This window comes from Bactrocera oleae, chromosome 6 (genome assembly GCF_042242935.1).
Source record: "Bactrocera oleae isolate idBacOlea1 chromosome 6, idBacOlea1, whole genome shotgun sequence".
NCBI classification, from domain to species: Eukaryota; Metazoa; Arthropoda; class Insecta; order Diptera; family Tephritidae; genus Bactrocera; species Bactrocera oleae.
Genome location: NC_091540.1, coordinates 60,199,055 through 60,221,780, shown reverse-complemented (window position 1 = coordinate 60,221,780; position 22,726 = coordinate 60,199,055). Strand labels below are relative to the sequence as shown.

Below are 22,726 nucleotides of genomic sequence, written 5' to 3'. Positions count from 1 at the left end.
TTTTAAAATACCAGCCATTGTCATCCCTTCAATTATATAAGCTATAAGTAAGAATTGTGTCCGAAAATCGCTGAGTTTAGCTTTATCTCTCAAAAGAAGATTTGCATGAAACCTCCTGAATAATTTTCTATGTGGCTCTTAGTTTGCTAATACCTTACAAGGACACTAAAGCCCTAGCGCAATTGAGCAAATAGACAATCCAAACATTTATAAGCAATGAATTATAATATTCCTAGATATTAGTTGGCATATGTATGTATTTTAAGTACGTACGAGAACGGTTCGATAAGTAGTTACCCTCACTGGCATCACAATCGCAAGAGGCATTTACTACCTTTTTTACTACCTACTTTGCAGGCCTTCAGAAAACATATTTTTCAAACGGGAAGTTGAAGCAAAAAGACCACTATGTGGAGAAGCAGTCTTTTTTGGCTAAGTAATTAACGTGTTGTCTTCGTATATTTCAGTTTTTATTTTTAATACCAGACAGATTAACAATATTCCAACCTTAAACACATTTATCAGTTATAAATGTATTTTAAGATATTATAAGGCTGTAAATGATAGCAACAGTGTCGGCTGACTGAAAGTCTTATCAATGCTAGATATATCTACTTGTACATATGTACATAAGAATGTGTTTGAAACTTTGTATATTTTGTGTATTAACAAAAATAGCTAAAATCAAATAATATTTTTTAAACTAGTTTACCATACCGATTTTTGAAAGACTCTTTCTAGAAATTTTTATTCTAGCATTTCAGATTTTGTAAAGAACTTTTTACGATGATTAGCTAGGCGTTAAAGTTCGAACAAAAGTTGTCCTTCCAGTTGGAATATACATATATTGTATACATACTGGTATATGACAGAGTCTCTTTATATACTCGAGTTAAACGTTTTGTTGTAATCCGTCTATTGAGCGTTCTAAATTTAAAGTCTTCCGAAAGTCTGATGAATGATAATCGTGTTTGTATAAAAAAATGATTGAAGATTGGATATAGCTTGTCAAGGGTAAACTGTGGTTTTTAAAACATTTTTTTATAATTTTATACTAATTTATGTGTTCTAAAAATATTTAAAACTCACTGGGTTATGATGATATCCTTTATCTGCTAATGATAGATCAGAGAGATAAGGTCGGTATTTCAGTCAGATGTGGAACGGAATGAGATCGGTACAAAACTTTCCGTAGGCTAAAATACAGGCACTTGAATTCTTGAAAGACCACCTGCTCTTTTCTGAGTCTACTTAAGCTTCTATAGTCTAAATTTCACTAAGAATCGGCTCACACATTGTACACAAACTTAGAATGGCTTCGAAACGAACTCAGTATACAGAAGACCACGGTGCAAAACTTCACGACGTCCTTGGAAATATTCTAATGTAATCTAATCTTTCTAATATCCAAATATTTTTGGGATATACATAGAGTATTTTAATCAAAGTAAGTAAGTAAGCTAGCCAATGGAGTCGCTGTAATTAAAACCTAATCCAGTGGCTAAATGTGAGGGTTACAATGCCCAGTTCATAACTTTTTTCACATAGAATATATTCAAAAATGGGTGAACTCAATATAAAATTCATAACTCGCTTGTCGAAAAAATGATACAATAAATAATTTGTCATTAAACCCTGAACATGATATTCTGAGTTTGCAACAAAGCTTATAACACCTAGAAGCAAACGTCGGAAAGCCCTTAAAGTATATACATATATATAAATGATCAGTGTGATCGTCAGCCGATATCGATTTAATATTTTGCACATGGCTTTCTTTTCTGCCCAAGAAGCTGCTTATTTGTCAGAACCGCCGATATCAGTCCACTACAGAAAACGGTACAATCTCCGAACAAATTGTTCAGATCGGATCACTATAGCATATAGCTGTCATACAAACTGACCGATCCAAGTCAAGTTCTTGTATGACAAACTTTTTTATTTCACAGAATATCTGCATGAAATTTTGGCATAAAATATTATCCAAGGCAGCGCTATAATCTCCGAAAAAAATTTTAGATCGGACCTCTATACCATATAGCGACAATATAAATTGATCGATCAAAATAAGGTTAAAAGATCCTTTGGAAATTTGGAAACCATTTCACAGTTATCTTAAAACAACCTAACCTAAAAAATAAGCTTAACCTAAAATTAACCAAAACTTTGGTAGAAACCTATGGTCTTCCGAATTTGGTTAAAAAAAACGCCCTAATATATAATCCAAACATGCATTAGCAGGTTTCTACCTATTTGTATACATACATACATACATATGTAAGTATCTATGACTGTTAATAGCAGAAAGTAAATAATTCCACCGCATTTTCCACACAACGCCCAATCAAATATTTACCGTCAACCCTTGCCATATTGAGCTGCAAATTGCGGTTTTAACACATTCAAACTTTACCTTTTCCGCTGCGCTTAGATAATTTTTGTATTTTTTTTTTGTATTTTGAACTGCTCAATTATGTTTATTCGTTATTCAAACACAAGGTACACACATATGCACCAAATTCTTACTCGTAAAGATATTCACTGTGCGCACTGGCCATTAAAGTGCTCATTCATTCATTATTATTTATTCTTCACTTAGAAAAGCATTTAGGCATATGTAATTTTTCAATTAATTTTAATTATAAACTTAATTAGGAAATATTCGAAAATTGTACACAATTGGGGAAAAGCTCTCACTATTTCATGCGCTCACATATGGCCCGCACATGAGCGAAAGTGATGGCAGATAATAGCGAACGAATAAAAATAAAGACAATTTGTTTAAAATCAAATTTAATTCACACACGCTATTGCCGTTTTGTTGCTGCTGTCGTCCACCGTCATCGACAAATCGCTAGCGCAGAGCTCCTACCGCAACTGAAATGGATTCATCCAAAAGTCAATTCAATGCATGAGCAAAATGAGTGCCGAAGCAGCGAAGCAGCCGGCGCCGGCGGCGCAGCAACGAATGGCAGAATAAAGTTTAGCATACATACATGTATATACATATGCATACATATATATTTACAGCTCTCCGATAATTTGTTTATACGATGTGGGTCTCTTGGTTATTATTCACAACAAGAGTAAGCTTTGCACTACTCAGGTGGGTCGAGTTAGGTATTGTCATTATCACCCACAAAAAATCATGTTAAGTATGTGAGTGATATGGGAAAATATATTTTTGATTTTACAGTTTAGGCAGGAAATATTACTAAAGTCAGTTTAAGTGACTATTTTGGGATTTTTACGTGCTTTGTATTCGATATGAGAGCCTTGTAAAGAGAATCGGTTTAGAGCAGAGTTTTTAATTAACTGTTAAAAGAAAATGTTTAGAAATATTGGCCGCCACTTTCTACTAAAGAACCAATACCTTTCCAAATGTGATTTTTTAATTTATTTCTATTTTGTTCAATAAGAGAGGGTTAGATTCACTTGTAGGTCAGAAAAAGCGCGTTTTCTGTGAATTTTTTTTAAAAGGCATTTTATTTACTAAAAAAAAATTAGTAATGTATATTTACAGAATTTAATCTACTTTAATATTTGGCAATTCATTTTGAAAAATTTTGGATGCCCCTGATCCCCTAGCCTATCAAAAAAGATGTCTGGAGGTGAAGAAGATTTTTCTGCTCAAAATTATGTCCAAAATAAAAACCAAAACAATTTATTATTTCAATAGATGAATACTGTTTGGATAATTGAAGTACTAGTTAAAATTTTGATTTTTGACAAAATATACATAAATAATCAGCATGATGAGTTGAGTTGATTTAGCCATGTCCGTCTGTCTGTCTGTATATATAAAAACTAGTCACTTAGTTTTTAAGCTATCCATCTGAAATTTTGCACCTATCCTCTTCTCACTAAGAAGCTGGTCATTTGTCGAAACGGCCGATATCGGACCACTATAACATATAGTTGCCATACTAATGGATGTTTTAGATGCTTTTAACTTGTTGTTATAAATGCCAAAATATTATTAGAGAATGCTGAAGGGTTGATAGTCCTTAAGCGAATAGGTGCATTCCGATTATGTACATGTCGAATGAACGCAGTGTTAGTGCTATATTTAAGTTCATCGGACTATGGTTTCATTAAACGGAGTATTTTAAATTTACCAATAACAAAGCAGATCGGTTTGTAGAAATATTTTTGACATCAAACGAATCGTGTCCTCACGAATATTAGACCGTTTACCTAACCTAGCCTTATATCAATCGGATACTTAAAATTCATAAGTTAATTTATCAAATCTTAATTATAAAAATCAAAAATTTTAAGCCCTAAAGCTTTGAATTTATACAGACTATCTTCAGAATTAAATAAAGTAGAGTCAGTACTTCATATATTTTTAAATCGATTTCCAAAATGGATATCACTTCTAATTACAGAATTTATCTATGCATCTGGCATCATTACGAACAGCTGATAAATTAAAACAAAAAACGACAAAAAGAAAATGTCAAAAAATAGCGTGTCCGGTCAAACAAACATTTCATTACAACAGTTTTAAATAATTACCAAATATTTTCGTTTTCAAAATGAAATTTGTTGTAGAAAATGTAAGCAAGTCTTCCGGACGCCTAGGGCATTTAGTACAAGCGGAAACAGGAAAGCGTTTTCGCACACCATTGATAGTACAAACAACTAAAGTGAGTGCTTAGTAAAGATTTATACTGATTTGATTTCTGACTAAAAAATACACATTATTTTAATGTAGGCTGGAAGCATTCCATACCTCAGTCGGGAGGTATTTGATTATATTACCAAAGACACGCCAGCCTTGCAATTTTCATTATCTACCATCAATCATATGACGGAATCACTCAAATTGTTTAAAGGCACACTCGGCGCATATATGGGCTATCCAGAATGCCTGTCCTTATTGGTGATACGCGACACTTGTACGGCAACACCGAGCGGACATAACGACAAAGATACAATGCCGCTTTTTACGAGAAGGGGAAAGGAAATGCTAACAGCGACAAGGTAACGTAATGAACTGACGTCATCTTTCATTAATGGCATACATTCTCATTTTCTCATAGTTATATGGACACAGTAGAAGTTCTAAAACCAAATATATATCAAGGCCTTTGTGATGCTGATACCAATTTAGATAGCGCTAAAAAGCGCATAACGAAGTGTGTTGATCGAACGACACAATTTATGGATATTTGCTATGAGCGACATAAAAACTCCACAGTATTAAATAAAAGCGCTTTATTCGGTAATATCCCGGTTCTTATTTTCTGTAAGTTAGTAAAATAAGTTTTTGATTAAATTTCAGTGCCCATCGTTGGAGGCTACAGCACGTTTGCGCGTTCCGAGTCTATCAAACATGCGAGAGCGAAAGGTGAAAGTATTACGGGTGGTTATATTTTTGAGGGTTTTCACAATAATGGACTCACTGCCACAGATGTAGATGCCGACCAGCTGCTAAAAGTGATGACGCATTGTTTGAATGAACTAAACGTTGAAAAACCAAAAATGTTGCCGGGCGCGTACACACCGCCCGTAATGTTGGAATTAATTTCCTTAGGTGTGGATATATTCGACACATCATACGCATTCTGTGCTGCTTCCAATTTTAAAGCACTAACGTTCAATTTTGATTTAACAAAAACTGAAATTACGAATTTTGCACCATTTTTGGACATAACTGTTGATAGGTATGTAGTTAGAGGTTGTAAATTAAAGAGTTAAGTTATTAAACTTTTTTTAATATTACAGCTTGAAGGAGGACTTTACACCGCTGCTGACAAATTGCGATTGTCTAACATGCAAGAAACATACGCGCGCTTACTTATATCATCTTTATAACACGAAAGAGATGGTTGGCCCAATTTTAATTATGATGTACGTTTTAAATATATTAATGTTATGTGCAAATAAAAAACGAAATTTCATTTATTTTCAGACATAATTTGCATCATATGATGCAATTTTTCAATGCCATTTGTAATTGCATAGCTGAGGATAATATACCTGATTTGATTAAATTAGTTAAATATCAAGGACACGATGCGGCAACCGATTATAGTATTAAGCTGAATACTAAAGTAATTAGTCGAAATGACCAGGGCAAAAGTTTTACAGTAGCTACAGGTGATCAATAAAAAAAAGAAATTTTACTAAATTTATTTAACATAAATTCCAGCTATATTTAATTTCTAACACAATTGAAAAAAAAATTTAGTATTTTAAATTTAGCGCCGATGAGCGGTAGTATCCTTTTTAGTGTACTTAACATTTTCCTGCGTAAGTATACACTTTTATATACAAATAAAAAATATACTTTATACATTCTTATGTACTTACCAAAATAATGTTTTTGCTTTGATTTCCTACACTTTGAAATAGTCGTAAATCTCCTTAAACACATCGCCAGTTTCCTGTTGTATTTTAGCCAGCACTTCTTGCTCTGTTAGTCTTTCGTACAGCTGTTCATCTATAAAAACACAATTTTTAATATTTCAAAACGTAAAGCTTTCAACTCATACCTCCAACAGTCACATAACCAGACACTTCACAAAATCCAATATTATAGGTATTTAAGTCCTTAATGTAACAAAATGATTTTCGGCAAAATACAAACACTTTCAAAACATTCCCTAAACTTTCGTTTCGATTTGGAGTTAAAAATAAGTTGTGCGGAATGTCGTGTTCACACAGCCAAATAATAAAGTTGAATAGTTTCAGTATTTGTGCACTTAAAGCCTCGGCATCAGTAGTTTTGTTAAATATAAAACATATCGCATCTGTTGGCATTTTATCACTTAAACGGTAAATATTTGTGCTTTGCAACAATTCCAATTCCTGTAATATTATTTTGTAATTTCCATGAAAAAATTAAAATTGAAAATGAATACTTACCGCTTTATCACTATATAAATATGCAGTAACATAGAGTAAATGTAAATGCAAGTGATTCACCGATGCCAACGCACCAGGACTATTGTAACCAATACGAAATGCGTTTTCTTCGTCCCTAATGTTTAGTAAAAATTGGACGCAAAATTTCAAAGCTGGAAGCGTCAAACGTTGTGGTTGTCCGGCAGCCACATCTGGACATATTAATGTATGATAGCGCGTTAACGGGCTCTTATTGATTAGCATTGAAATATCTGTGCCCTCAAACGGTATGCTCATTAATAACTCCAAAGGTTTAATCTTTTTGAAATTGAAAGTCTCTTCATCAAATACAGGTTTTAAACTGCCAATAGTCTGTGGTATTCGTCGTAAACGTGTACGCTGTGGATTAAACTGTAAACGAGAATTACTATTTGAATACAGGATCCTAAAGGTTGAGGCATACTTCCATGTAGATTATTTTATTCCCCGGCAGATATTTAGTTTTTGTGACATTTAAGTTGTATGCAAATACATTGTCGGTGTTTTGTCGCTGTAACCATTTCCGTTTTAATTCATTAAGATAGCTGTTTGCGTTTGTTTTTAAATCCATTTTCGAGTAGCGCTACGTGTTTAATTTCAAAATAATTTACTAAGCTCTTATCACTGCGCTTTATTTACAATATTTACACAGCTGTTAATACGAAATATTGCCACTTTAATTTTGCATTATTTTTTATGCTGCATACACCGCTTTGAAAACTATGCGCCGCTAAGAAATTTATATGAATTTCTAAATCTTTGCTACAAGCTGACAGATGGCGCAGTTGCAGCCTGGGTTTTACAAAAACACATTTTACACAAATAATTATTGCTTTAATACATATATCAATTTCTTCATATATAAAATTTTTTTGGTTAAATAAACTTTTTTTAATTTATAAGAATTCGGCAACACTTTGTAGAGCCACCAAATTTCAAATTAGCCACTTACTTACAATACAATTGCTTCACTTCTTTCCAGCGCAGTTGCTGCTTGTTGAATTGACTCCCATACATACATATATTTACGTAAACCTCTTTCTTGTAATATTTAACAATTCGTATATAAACGATAAAACATTATATAATTTCAAAATCATTGCAATTTGGCATTTATTCCAAACATTTTTTATTATAAAATCAGTTTTGTATTAAATTTTCCACTCGCGGCGCCGCTGCTTAATCGGATCTGTTCAAATGGCGGCGGAAGTTTGACATAACAGAGTGTTGCCTACATCAGTTTCCGTTGGCGCGAGTGATTAAATTCTGGCTGCATATGCAGTCATTTGTTGAAAATTGTTAAATTATTTTAAAAATGTCGATTAGTGCGGTATTTTTTCATAAGTGTCGATTGTCTGGAGTAAATTCTATTGAAAATAAGTCGAAAATGTGTGCCGCCGTTAATATGTGTGTGTGTAAAAGGCTTAGCAAAATTGTTGGGCGGAGAGCTTATGTGAAAAGATTTGTGAGAAATGTAAAAAAAGTGTGTGGTGTTTCAAAAATATACAATAGTAAATCGTTTATAATAAAATGTGCTAAATGAAATTTAAGAGCAGAAAGTGTGTATAATATCAGGTGAGTGCTTTTTAACTTAATAACAAAAAACTCTATTCAGAATTCGCAAGTGCACATTGTCTGCGCAAGGTGCTCGTTTGCATGCAAATGTGTATGTATGTATGTGCTATTTTTATGTGCGTATCTGCAAATGATAGCCAAATGTCAGGAAAACTTTACGAAGTGTTCTGAAATTCAATGCATGTTCATGCAGATGCTGAAATTGTGACACTTTTTTTAGCAAAAATATTTAGAGCACAGTGGATAAAGCGAGAATTATTATGGTTAGGTTTTTTTTTATATTTTTACTTTAATTGGAATTATACAGATATGTGTAGACAGTGGTTAAATGATAATCTTAAACATATTTATATTATTTTTTACTAGGACTGCAAAGAATACAACAAAAAAGTAATTGAATGAATGCTTTAATTATTATTAATATTTATTTTTTAATACCGAAAAACTTAATTAAAAATTGTTTTAAAATTTCTCATACCAAATACCCAATTGAAATTTTATTTTTAATTATTCAATCACTAATACCATTAAGAAAAAAATAATAATTTCAAATACCAGTTTTAGAAATAAAAAACGGTAATCCCAAGTTTATAAATTAAAATAAAAAAAATTTTTTTTTTGAATTTACATTTTTTTGCGTTTGCTTATCTCATTTTATACCATTTTAAGTAGAGCTTACACAGAGCTATAGAATGCAACACTTTACAGCAGTGATCAGATAACTGATATTTTCAAATCGTTTGATATACTATTGTATATATCATACATAGATATTTTTAAAAAATTGTAATTATGATTACTAGGTTTTCAATTTTTCATCACTGTTTAATTAAAAAATTTGAGACTTTCTTTCTGTCCAGAGACAGTTTTTAAATTTCTAAATCGAAATACCTTCGAAACCAATTTATCCTCCTCCGCAATAAATCCTTTTAAAATAGACCTTATTCACATTACTATATACATACTGCTACTATGGTAAATAATTAAAAACACAAAATCAACTGTCGAATAAAAATTATATTCTTTATGAAAATAGTTGAAAGCATGGAAACCAAAATATCTAAAAATAGTAATTTTATGAAATTTGATGCGATGAATTGTTTTTTGTAATAATTATGCGTGAATATAGAAGCCCTCGTGATCATTTTGTTCCACTTCCGGTTCCTTTTTCTTTTGGAAGTAAGGATTGTGTTCGGGATCCGAATTCAAGCTGAAATTTAATTTAAAAATTTGATAAAAACAATATAAATATTTTAAACGTAAGTTATAATATTACCAATGAAAATATAAAAAATATTTTATAGCCCACTTTATATATAAATTATAAACAAATGTAAAATCATTAAGACCACACTTACTGATAGTAATTGGTCGCCTCCTCGCATTTAACATTGTACCACCAATCGCAAGCGAACTCTTTTTGATTGAAAATTGTACCGTTAGTGCAGAGAAATTGTGCGCCTTGATGTCCCTCGCGTCCGTCGTGACAAACGTGGTAGGCCTGACAGCCAGTCTCAACATTTGCATACATTCCCGGCACGGCGGGCACATTGGCACAATGGAAGTTCGTGTGCGGCACTTCGTGATAAATCGGATAGTCGACACCTGGTACACCGGGTATTTTTGAAAGATCTTGCTTTTCTTCTCTGCGACGTTCTTCAGTTGGTGGATGGTAGAGGTGGCCATAGGTCTACAAATATTTTAAATACAAGTAAAACTAATTTTTTCTTTGGTATAGTTGTAAAAATAATTACTCAGCTGCTCATAAATTAGATAATTATTTTTTTTTGTTTTATTTTTTTTTTAAGGAAGAAATTTTAAAAATATTATACAATTACACAATTTTATGATTTTTTCTTTTGATTTTATTCAATTACACAACTTTCGTTTTTCGAAGAACATGTTCATTGTTGCTGTAATAAATGCGGCATAATCGCAGTCCTTTAATATACTTAGTCCTGCTATAAGTTCTGTTACAAGTACAGGCCGTTATAAAAAGAGACTATAATACATTAATGAAGTTTTTTTTATCTGTATAAAGGTTATTTTCATGGCCGTATTTTTACAAACTATTTTATCACACCAAACTTTAATATAATGGGTTATCTGGCTATTAGAGGGGCATTCATCACATTCATACTTCCCGGTACTAAATTCACTCTCAAAAACCACACTTTTTTAGTTTAGTGTTCTGTCTTAGCTCGACTATCCCTTAAGCACATGAAACAGGGGTAGATTTGAAATCAGCGACGTCAAATTACTAAGAAATAGTTTATCAACTTCATAAAGCAAACAAAGTTTAATTTTGTTTGTCAGTGTTATTATGCGATTAAACTCAAGATAAAGATTTTCATAAAAGTTATTTTATTCCTTAATTAGTTAAGTCGACTTGAAGGTTGCTTATATCAAACTAATGGATGCAAACTGTTGGCGGGTTTCTTTTTCAGATTTAGATAATACATAAAGTTGCTATAGAAAATACACCTGCGAAGGATATTATAGCTTTGTTGGAGCCGAAGTTGACGCTTTTCATGTTTTTATTTCGGTTTTGTTTCATTAAGGAGGAACTCTGGGCTAAAAATTTAAAAAATCAGTTTTTTTTTTACAAATTTTTATAGTAAAACCCTTTAAGAATATGGCCCTAAAAAGATTTTTTGAATTTTCAATTATTTGTAGAATTACAGCTCATTTTGTTATGCGCCGACAAACTGGACTGGCAGCTCGGCGCGAGCTTTAAAGTCGTTTTTCCCTTAACAATTTTTTTAGAAACATGTGCATGATATCTCAAGTTGTACTCGATCGATTTACTTCAAATTTTATACAAATATAAATACAAAATATACATTATACTATCGCACTACGAGAGGATTTTTGGAAAGAATTTTTTTTTATATTTTTAAAAAATTCCGAACGGCAAAAAAACAGTGAAATAACGAAAGATATTTTTCAAACAGCCGCCATATTGAGAAAAAAATCTGTAGTGCTATAACTATATCCTTCCTCTTTAAGGATCCCTCAACAATTTCCATTTCGGATTACTGGTAGTCCTGATATCCTGCACACCAGGACTACCTGGAATTTTTTGAAAATTTTTTTTTTTAATATTATAATTTATTTGTACTCTTTAAATAACAATAAAAAAACATATAAAAAAATCTATGGTGAAAATATTTCTTGTTTTTGTTTTTTTTATTGGAAAGTTTAAATTTAGTTTTTAAAGCCATGAAAAGGGAAATATTTCTAAACCAAAATACCCCCTTAAAAAGTTTAAATTTAGTTTTTTAAAGCCATGAAAAGGGAAATATTTTGACGCAAAAGTCAAATCTATACCATACTATAAATATATGTATATGGTATAGTTAGAAGATCGCTGTAATCGAATTTTCAAATAGTTTTGCCTGAAAACAGATTTTTACTAAAAATAAGATGATTCTGTAAAAACTATAAAGTTCTAAAATTATATTGTATAAATACAAAATCTCACTTAAACAAAAAGAGTTAAAAAAAAGTGGTACGGAAGCTTTGAAAAAATATTAAAAACAGCTCATTTACCGTTAACGTCTTTTTTATTTGAATTTTAACATTTCCACTAATTGCTTATTTTCCCAATCGATCGCGATTCTTTCGCGCTAACTGTTTTGTCCGATTATTCCAATTACATTAACTCTTAACGCTGCACTTTCGCTTTCAACTAATGCTTAGCGTAGAGAAATTCACATACCATATTCTCATAGTGATTGCATAAGCGTTTGCAAAAGAAAGAGCATAAACGTGCGGCCCCACCGATATAAGTAAATCGATATGTAGAGCATTCAACTGCTCCATTCACCGTTTGGTGGTCACTTGGCCAGGCATTCGCAATTCAATATGCAGACCGGTTCCGCAGCACTGCACAAAATATCATTTTTTTTTCGACATATATTATTTTCAAATCACTGCAACTATTAGGCACATATCAATAAACTATTCAAAAAAATTGGTTTCTTGCCATATGCATTGCTCCACTTTGACTTGGTCGGCTGTCTTAATAGACGTTTAATTTGTTTTTGGGTCAAAAGTGAATGCCTTTTTTAATTGCTGGGCATCAAACATGTTGTTACAAGCGCAGTAAATCTATATATCTACATATATGTATAATATTTGCGCGTATGTGCTTTATTAGTTAAATCTATGCCTTCAGTTTAGTCAGAGCTATTGTTCGTTTGATTAACCGCAAAGGCGAAGTGTAAACTGGTTAAAATTAAATAACGGTAGTTGAAAACTCAAAGATGCTGTTTATTTGTTTAATTTCACAGTTTTATAAATCACTCACCTGCACTTCCACCGCTATCGATGCCACAATGTAAGCGCATGCGAGCAATAAGCTGCAGCACAATGTCGCACGTTGCCCATTCATTTTAATTACAACTCTATTTTAATAACTTTATAATGCAAGAAAAATTACTGTGTTCGTATTAGCGTCTGTATGAAACGATTTTGGAATTTCGCACCGTCTACGCGCAGCTTACAATTGAAACTGATCGCCGATGTTTATAACTCCTGCAGTTGTGCCGCCAAATGTAGCTGAACTTATCAAATAAAGTTTAAAAAGTTTTGCAAATTTTTCCAGTCGAACTCCGTTCAATATGTATGAAAAGCATTGCAGTGTACGAATGTGCGGCTGTAAAGCTTTATTGGTTGCTGCAAACTTATTTTTAAAGTTTTCCAATACTTCATAAATGTAGGTAAGTATATATAACACACATGCATAAGTATATTTGTATATGTAAAATATAAATTCGAGTTTATTGCTTGATTGTGCGCCTACGAGTATGCAGCTTGTTTTTAACTTTAAATAAAAAACTCACTTCTCGAAGTTGATTTGTAATTTTTTTTTGTTAATTTGAACATTTATTTAAGAAAAACATGCAACATACAATAGTATTATATTATTCAAAGTACTGCTCATCTGTAGCTTTAACATTTTGCCATCTTCCTGGTAATTTGTGTACTCCATCCCAAAAGAACTGCGCCAGCTAGGCGTCTAAGAGCAAATCTCAAGAGTAAACCGAATTTTTGATACCCTGTACTAATGTGACCCGTATTCCGATAAAGCGTTGTCAAAATAGGTAAAGTCTGGCTTTGGAAATGATTACATCAGTTACCCCTAAATATTCTGTTTTTTAAATTCATTGCATCTAACGATAGTAATTTTTCGCAAAATATGACAGTAAAAAATGATATAAGTATTTTTTAATATGAATTTTATTTGAACAGTTAATTCAGGAAAAATATCTTTTTCTTTGGCATAAAAATTGTTTGCAGAATTCGTTGGAACTTACTGTAACTATGATCCATTATTAATGAGGTTTCTTTGAAGATTAATGAACTTAGCTCAGCTTTGCAGTCTTGTTTTATCGAATATTGTGCAGAAGTGATTTAATTCACATTCAAAAAAAATCAATGAAAATAATTCAATTTAGTTGGACACACATTTCAAACTTATTTAAGATGTTAAGGATGTCTAGGATTTTCCAAAATCAATTTATTGACGCGAAGTACGCTTTAAGGTGTAACATAAATGTTATATAAACATTATTCAATTGGTGTAAGAGTTAGAAAAAAATTTCACTAATTGAGCTTCACCACGTAAAAAATATAAACGCGTTTTTATCGAAACTATATTTTTCCAGACGGGTGACGACGGATGTTACCCGGAGACTAACGCACGTATCTACTTGAAATTTTCTTCTTTCTTTTTAGATCACAGTAACATTGTCTGGTAAACTACTTCTGATTTATTTTTTGTGTTATTTTTTAGGAACAATTTTTGGTTAAAAAATTTAACCTTTTTTACAGGTTCACTATTTTGCAAAAATTCTACGTAAAGCTAAAAAAGTTAGTCATTGACCAGCCAGCCTTATGTACATAGATTAAGATCCTGTTTTGTTTATTGTTTTCGATAAAATCTATAATCACCCTCGCTCGTCGAGTTTGTATTAAGAAAGGTAATTCCAAGATTGCGTCATAATCAGCATGGAAAGGCTAAATTCTATTCCTTTTTACTTAGTCTCAGAATAAATTGTCAAAGTTAGACATTTTTCGAGGACTCTAGACTGGTTTAATCCTTTAAAGCTAAAACCACATGAATTTATGCAAAATTATCGACTCTTATCTATTTGGAATGAAAGAATTATTAGAAAATGTAAAATTTCATTAAAAGAACAAATGTAAAATTACATCAAAGATTAAAAGTTCAAAAAGCACTTATCAAGCCATCCTCGTAGTAAAAGTAACTCTTTACAGCTAATAGCCTTAGTTAAAGTAATAAATTGACTTATGTGCTCTCTCTCTCATGAAAAATTGCTTTTGTTTACAACCAGACATTGCAAATTTTACTCAATAATTAATTTATTAAATTTAACTGGAAACATAAAATTACAAATGGAATTTTAATTGCAATATACGAGTGTGATAAATGTTTTCACTTATATTTATGAAACTGTTAGTTGTGCATCAGTTGCAATGTATACAAAATGCTGTGGCATATTTTATAGGTATATTTACATATATGTGTATAAAGACATGTATTAAGGCGGTCCTTAAAAAATGGAAAATAATTTTTTACAGATTTCATGAAACTCAACTACGGTTGAAGTGGTATTATGATGATGTGGCATGATCAAGGATTCATAAAAATGTTAGCCGTGACTGGAGGTAGAAAAAACGATTCGAAGCGAAGAGTGAAACATTTAGACTCTTATATAGGTACTAAAATATTTAAAATATATTTTTTGTTAAAAGTAATACCTAAAATTGTGCACGCCTTATATAAAAATATATAATTTATGTATATACACATATATAGATATTATATATTCTATATTATTGGTTTCACAGCTCCTTTCAGATGACGCCAACCATCCTCAATTTAGACCAAATTTTTAAAATGTATTTTTTGACTCAAAAATTATTGACTTTATAGTAGAAAAAAAATTTTCATGATGAATTTTTCAATGGCAATTAATTATTTCAACTTGAACTTTGGCAGACCTTAACTCGATCGGCAACAAACTTTTTCATAAACCTTTTGACCTGTAAATAGTTGCATAATATAATAATCGTTTCCTCAACTATTTAAGGACCACCCTAATATGTATATGATTAATGTGCAAGTTTTGTGAAATCTCTTAAATTTTATATTTCGAGCCGAAGCTTGCACCTCCGCTGTAAACTGCCGCACTGTCTTCGTGCAAATTGAAGTGGTTAAAGAGCTCATCAAAGTCGCTGAATAGCTAAAATAAAAGCGAAAAAAACACTTTCAATTACACACATTCAACGTAAATGAGCCGTCGGCGGTAATAACTCACCTGTGTCGAGCTATCCACATTCGGTACTAAGTAGTCAAATTTGTTGGCGCTCCCTGACAACACCGTCGCCGCTGCTGTTGCGCTTGCGGGCACTATTGGCGCGTTGATAATGTTGAAATTTTGGTATGTTTGGGTCCTATATGCATTGCCATGTGTGCCTTTGTGCAGACTTGGTGTTATATCGAGATATTGTGCTGAAAATTTTTAGTGTCGTTAATAAAGCATTTATGAATGAATGTATGCCGAAATGAAAATATACTCTTCTTCTTTGGCTGCAGTTTCACTTGATTGAGTTGTGAGTTGTGTAACTGCAGTTGTCTGTATGTCGGATAGGCGCTCTTTGCGGGGGTTGCATCGGTTAAGTGTCCGTGTATTTGTGGATAGAGGTAAGTAGTCTCAATCGATGGTGCATTCTGGTGATGGTATTTGCCTGCGACGGGCGTGTAACGACCATCCGAGCTGAGCGCTATTTGGAAGAGCACTCTGTGACTTTTATCGTGATAGTGATAGACCTAGATAAAAAAAAAATAATCATAAAAATAATCATAAAAATCAAGAACTTATACCATATATCCAACCTGTCTTCAGTTGTATATTGTACCAACAACTGGTCCATTTAGCGGTTCTAAAATAGCTTAACAGAGTATACTAAATATAGTGTCCAATATTTTATCCTATATAAGTGATGGATTCTTAAGGGAAGATTTTTTTGATTACACATGCCCTCAAGACAACAGGAAAGGAAGCAAACACTCGAACTCTGAATAAGGGTGAACAAGGGAGCGCAAAGAAAGATGGACCGCCAAATTGATCAAAGATATAGAGATATGGCGCAGTGGAAAACAACGCGAAGTGAACTAGTACTTAACGCAGATGCTTTCCGGCCAAGGGTACTTTCGAAAATACCTTTACAATATGGGAAACAGAAACCCCTGCATGTATATACGGAACTCGCAAAACTTTAGAAAACAAAGTAGGAGAAAACCTAATAGAAAACGGCGGCGAAAACTGGCAGCACATTTCCTCGTACGTGGATATGTACTACGCACTGAAAAAATGGACATGGACGCGGATCCTACACTCAATAGAAGATAGTCAGCTTGATTGCGGCTGATTGTAGGCATCCAAGAGAGTAGAAACTGACCAGCAATGGGTTCATCTTGGAAACCTTGTGAGGAGTATTTTAGTGGGTACACCACTCACGTGAATGACGATCCCTATATGGGGCGAAGGCATTTTAAACACTCCTTACGGCCTAAAAAAAAAACGAGGGCCCAACGTTTGTAGGTAATATTTAATAGCACTAATATAGATCCCGTTAGCTAAAACGATAAAGATAGATAAATCTCTCATTGATTTCTGATCTTTTTGGTTATACAAAATTAGAGCTCGACTTCAAATAACAACTTGTTCAGTGAGTTTTATTCGATCACATACATAAAGACTATATAATATTAAACATATTTTAATTTGTATACTTACTTGTGGATTTCGCTGTTCAGTGAGCACTCCATCTGGTACAGAGATACCGTTAGATTGCAGTCGATTCAAAAAGAGCCGATCGGTTTCGAAAGCTGTGTCGGGAATTTTGCCACCCGCATGCGGTAAGACTTGTTCACGATATATTTGTCGCTTCTGGAAATGGAAAAATATAAAAAGTATTTATCATTTCATATATAATATATTAACTTCCCGCTAAGAAAATGGAAAATTTTCTAAAAATCGGGAAGATATTGGTTTCACCCCATTTTGCAAAAATCGAGTTCTCAACACATCTCGACGTTCTGAGGGTCGAGGAAGCTTCCCCGAACATTTCTACGATGATGTCCGTATGTCTGTATGTATGTGTGGATGTATGTGTGTGTGTGTGGATGTATGTGACCCTCTTATAACTATTAAACTGCTCAACCGATTTGAATAAACTAAACGGCATTCCAAAGGCATTCATTGCACTTGAATTTCGTGTAAGTTTGGACCCAATCGGACCAGTAGATTTCGAGAAATCTCAAAAATAAAAATTTTGAAAAATCGTTTTTTTCGAATTTTTTCCAAACGACTTGACCGATCGACACCAAAAACTAATCAGTTATAAACCTTGAAGAAACACATCGTTTGCTGCAAACCGGTTGATTTACTTGCTAGATATCGAAAACGAAAAATTTCGAAGAGCTCAAAAGCAGTGAAAAAAGCGAAATTTGAACGTTAGCGTATGAAATTAGAGGGAAGTTGCAGGGATGGCCCTTGAGGCCAACCGTTTTCCACATTTTTTTATATTATACGTTTATATTGTTTATACAATATTATATAATATTATTCAAACATATCTGGTGTCACGAAATTTCCGAATTAAAAGTACTTAAAATATTAAATATAGAAATAAATACATTTAATTCATTTAGCTAATGTTTATTGGTAAATTTTAGAATCATAAGTTTTTATTAAATACGGCATTAAAAATATTTAATATAAACTTCATATTTGAATGGCTAAAATCGGAGCAGGGCTTCACATGTAAATGCAACATTTTTGGCATACAAGTTTTTTATTTAATTTATAGTATAAATCTGAAATTTTATTTCGAAACTTTAAATGGAAGCGTCAGTTATGATTAATTGGTGTCAGTAATTAAAACTTTTTCAAAATTTTTTATTTGATTTGAGATGACATCATCACTGGTTGTATGTTAAATTAATTAAAAACTTCCATTAAATGTTGGTTCAGTGCTATATTGCATAATTTATGTTGAAACTGGTCCATATAAAAGCTTCTTTATAGACAATTAACCGTAAAAGAAGTGAGTAATTACTACAATGAATATGTATGTAACTATAAGCGATTGTATTTGATTAGCTACCATCACTGTTTTATTATTTTTTATATCACATGGTCAAATTGAAATCTCTTAAAAATTATGCATATCGAGCACTGTAATGTGGTAGTGCCCCTACAATAAATATGTGTAATAAATTTATTTTTTACCTACATATAATTTATGACATTTTATATTAAATTATTTTAACTGGAGATATGAAGATCACCGGGTTCTTTAAATGAGTACATGTGGTCTCCAAGGATATTAGGTTGCTCTTCAATTGAGCATCTGATTGACTTACATTGTCTACAATTTATAATTTTTCATTTCTCTACATTAACGTGAGCAATGACTACTCTATTCTATATCGAAAGGAATTGATTATCCAAATATAATGAAAATGCTGCATGGTTAGTTAACAACCGCTTTATAACAATGAACAATAACCAATCTTTTTGTAAATAAAATTTTTTTACCGCTGATTCAGATTTTGTGACATTATTATCTCAGAATCGATATTGAACCAAACTTCGCTAAAATATTTATTTATGGGATTTTTTCACCAAAGTCAAACTTAGTGGTCATTTTCGAATTAAATAAAGTTTTCTTCTACCCGAAAATTTACGAAAAACCTCTTTGCTAATAAAATATTTGTATTAAAATCATGCCTAGCAGCCTTCTATACTTGCTTATTAATATCTACTACTTCTTTCGGTAATCTCTCTGAATTTCAATTTGATTACTGATTAATTATTCAAGTGCTCTGCAAGTTGGTCTATCCAACATTTTTAAGATTTAGAGTGCATGGGTTTCACGGCTTCAAAAAAAATTTTTTTTTTGTCTTATTTAGTGCTATAACATCTCTAGAATATTTTCAAGTTGATACAGTAATCGTTTTAGAGATACAGCTTTGAAAAGTTGCGCGCTCAAGGTCAGCTATACAGTCACATGAAACTTTAAACGAAACTCGAAACTGTGTTTTCAAAGTCGGTTGTCAAGACTTCTCACGAACTACTCAACCGATCGTACTGAAATTTTACACAAGTCTTTGAGATATAATTTACTAAGTCTTGCCGCGGAGGATTTGTTTTGTTCAATTACAACTATTTAAAAACAAAAAAAACGTCGAGAAATTTTCACCAAAATTTGCATGATAAATACAATTTTCACTTTATTAAAAAACAAATAATTACAAATTCCTAGTCAATTTTTAGTTAATGGTCATAGTTCAAAAACGTATTTTTTTCTTTTTACTTTTGATGATCCTGTCAGAAATTCTGCTGTCACCGCGGAGGAACCTTTTTACCGAGGGACTGCTGGAAATCACGTCATAATGGACGAGTTTTGAATTTTTTTTTTTTTTGAAAATTTCACAAAATTTTTGTAAAATATGTAACTTTGTACTAATAAAACTTTGAATAAAATATATTTTTTATATGAAGTTTTTTATATTTTTTTTTTTGAAAATTTTGAAAAATCTTTGTAAAATATGTATCTTTGTACTAATAAAAACTTTGTATAAGATATTTTTTTTATATAAAAAAAAATTTATTGAAAATTGGACGTTTTTTGTTCGATGAAATCCATGTAACCCCTAAACACACTACAAACTGACGAAATCAGTCTATGTTCTCAATTAATCGTTGTACATACTGATAATATTTGGCCCGGACTCGTTAAAGAAACACTGCTTGGAAATGGTAGTGTTGGCATCAGAAGTATAAGATAGAATCTCAGCATATTGTTGTTATGGATCAACTTAACTATTTTGGTTAAAGTTTTAGGTAAACAGCGTGTCGTAGCAAACGACGTGAATCTGTTGCAAAAGAGTCATGTAGAGGTCGCAAACGCGATGCTTGATAACGTAGCTGAGGACCCTACATTAATTAAACGCAAAATTATTGGTGACGACACGTGGGTTTATGAATAGGACGTCGGAAGTGTGCACCAATATACAAGTAGTGAATGGCCGAACCGAATTCGCTGAAGCCACTAAGTACCAACACAGCAGAGGCTTGTAACAAGTGTATCGAAAATTGGATTAGGCGTTGGCACGCTTGTAGTAGGTCAGTAGCGTATTTTGAAGGGATTAATAAAGATTTGTATTAAAATAAGTATGTTTATTTAACATTTAATTAAATCAATCATGCATTTTTGTAAAACAAATAATACATTTTGCTTTGCATAGTGTAAAAATTTATAAAAACAATGACACTTACTTTCGGATTCCGATCCACAGCTGCTGTAAGTGTTAAAACTACAGTAAGCAGTAATGCGAAGAAACACTTTTGGCTTAAGCACATATTTCAAAGTAAGTTTTCACTTTAAAACTTTTTTTTTTAATAAAATATTTTATAATATTTTCTAATAAAACTTTAACTTTTTTATTAAAAGCTTCACACGCACTGCTTTCGGTAATATAAAAGTTTCACACTCTATTCTATTAGCTTGCTGTAGAACTTGACCCTTTAGTAACCACTAAAATTCCTCAATCATTGCCAAATAACAATTACATTTAGCATCAAGCTTTAGCTAACGGCGGTTTTATTGCTTCAAGTGTTGGTGTACAAATGAATTTGAAAAATCATAAATTCTTGCAATCGATTCTTGCAGCTGCAACCAATCTTGGTTTCATTATTTTACACACACTAAAGCACTGGGGCGCTTCCCATCAGACTCATTTGCATATAATAGCTTAGACGAGTGGTATTTATATAGATGATGATTACTTAGTTCGCAGTTAGTTCTTGTTTTACCGATGCTTAGGGGCAACAAAAATTTTCACAAAAAATTTTTTTTTAATGAAAAATTAGATTTATAAAAAAATAACGGTATTGCGTCTAAAAAAGTATATGCGCAGTTGTCGAAAATATTGATGCACACTGCGCAGGCTGCTGCGTTTAACGGTTAAAAATGATGTGCTCGCGACGACGTAGACTAACGAAATAAAACATTTGGAGATTAACATTCAACAATTTGCTCAACTCAACAGTGAAGACGTGCAAAGTGTTTATCTGCAGTCACAGTCATTATGTATATGTAACAACAATTGCCATGCTTAACAATACTGCTACCTTCGGTGTGTTGTTGTCGTTGCAAGTCAGCTGACATCAAATTGCCGACGTTGGGGAGGGCTTTACGAGTTAGTCGCTACGTGAACTGACTAACCAGTTGACTAGGTGAACTTGTGTACCCTCTAGGGAAGACATTCTAAATATAAGCAAATAAAAATATGAATAATCCCGATTGAAAGTATTATAGAAATCGATAACATCAGAAAGAAATCTCTTTGTAAAAACTTGCCTGCATTGTACAATTAATAACAGGTGTTCTCGGACCAGACCGACTAACGGTTGTAGTGCCAAAAACGACGAATCCTTAACATCCTTAAAAAGAGATTTTCAAAATAAATATGAATTTTATTTCTTTTTGCTGACAAATTTTAATTAATACAAATTTTTTCCTACTGGGTATGCATGTCAAGTACACATACCGGTAGTACACTACCGGTAGTAGTCGCCGAATTCGAAAGGGATTGCCTATTTCTTTGTTTTTTTTTTTTTTTTGTTTTCTTTGTTTTTAGCGCAAATGGCGATGCGGCGCGAAAACTACGGATGAACGATCAACCGATGAAGCGATAGTTGGCAAATTGTAGCAACGCTTCAATGGTGAATGGTGCAAATGTTTCCTCGAAAATCTAATTAACATCACAGCTATGCAAAGCATCGCCTTTGCATTGAGTGAGTGAACGTGCCACCGACGCCGCTGCTGCTGCTGCCACAGCGGGTCAAACACAAACCCAGACAATGAAGTAGAAACAGAACGCAGCAGCACGCCAGCAGTTGTTTATCAATCGCTGATAGATGGATTGATGTTTAGTTTTAATGAAAAATCACAACAATAACATCAACACCAACTCAACACTTGCAGTTATTTTGGTGGCGCAAGCTCAAGTCTTTCGGTCAAATTATGATAATTAATCTTGCTATTTACATTGGCGAGTTGTGTAATGAGCGACAGCATTTTTGATTGCCGCGGCTGCGGCCACCGCCACCAAATGCCGCGTGATCGCATCTTTGTGTTGAAGTTTGCCGCC

At 32.5% G+C, this 22,726-nt stretch overlaps 4 protein-coding genes across 6 annotated transcripts in view; 1 reads left to right on the top strand and 3 right to left on the bottom strand.

Moving 5' to 3' along the window:
* Positions 1 to 2,856, bottom strand: part of LOC106618508 (alpha-protein kinase 1) — a 33,859-nt gene extending 31,003 nt beyond the window's left edge. The window contains exon 1 of one of the 2 annotated variants that reach the window (XM_036375915.2): positions 2,414 to 2,856. The gene's annotated coding sequence lies outside the window, so the exon portion shown is untranslated. The remainder of the gene's footprint in view (positions 1 to 2,413) is intronic. The other variant, XM_036375913.2, reaches the window with a different exon arrangement.
* Positions 2,857 to 4,452: 1,596 nt separating this feature from the next.
* LOC106618506 (queuine tRNA-ribosyltransferase accessory subunit 2) lies at positions 4,453 to 7,087 on the top strand. Its single transcript, XM_014236293.3, has 6 exons — positions 4,453 to 4,652; positions 4,721 to 4,989; positions 5,049 to 5,230; positions 5,291 to 5,672; positions 5,734 to 5,859; positions 5,921 to 7,087. Exons 1-6 carry the CDS (start codon positions 4,542 to 4,544, stop codon positions 6,117 to 6,119), a joined length of 1,269 nt encoding a protein of 422 aa, XP_014091768.2. The 5' UTR covers positions 4,453 to 4,541; the 3' UTR covers positions 6,120 to 7,087.
* LOC106618507 (GDP-D-glucose phosphorylase 1) lies at positions 6,127 to 8,004 on the bottom strand. Of its 2 annotated transcripts, none has more exons than XM_036375917.2 (6): positions 7,847 to 8,004; positions 7,319 to 7,686; positions 6,877 to 7,266; positions 6,504 to 6,819; positions 6,322 to 6,451; positions 6,127 to 6,272 (listed from the first exon to the last, which is right to left on the bottom strand). In XM_036375917.2, the coding sequence occupies exons 2-5, from the start codon at positions 7,463 to 7,465 to the stop codon at positions 6,348 to 6,350; spliced, it is 957 nt and encodes a 318-aa protein (XP_036231810.2). In that variant the 5' UTR covers positions 7,466 to 7,686; positions 7,847 to 8,004; the 3' UTR covers positions 6,127 to 6,272; positions 6,322 to 6,347. The 2 variants fall into 2 exon arrangements, with proteins under 2 accessions (XP_036231810.2, XP_014091770.3); XM_014236295.3 differs by having other exon boundaries at positions 6,127 to 6,257; positions 7,847 to 8,003.
* A 1,562-nt stretch (positions 8,005 to 9,566) lies between these two features.
* LOC106618499 (uncharacterized) lies at positions 9,567 to 21,691 on the bottom strand. Its single transcript, XM_070111973.1, has 9 exons — positions 20,850 to 21,691; positions 17,301 to 17,453; positions 16,078 to 16,330; positions 15,819 to 16,012; positions 15,671 to 15,743; positions 12,978 to 13,032; positions 12,782 to 12,878; positions 9,828 to 10,159; positions 9,567 to 9,679 (listed from the first exon to the last, which is right to left on the bottom strand). Exons 1-9 carry the CDS (start codon positions 20,931 to 20,933, stop codon positions 9,583 to 9,585), a joined length of 1,338 nt encoding a protein of 445 aa, XP_069968074.1. The 5' UTR covers positions 20,934 to 21,691; the 3' UTR covers positions 9,567 to 9,582.
* Between the last annotated feature and the right edge of the window lie 1,035 nt (positions 21,692 to 22,726).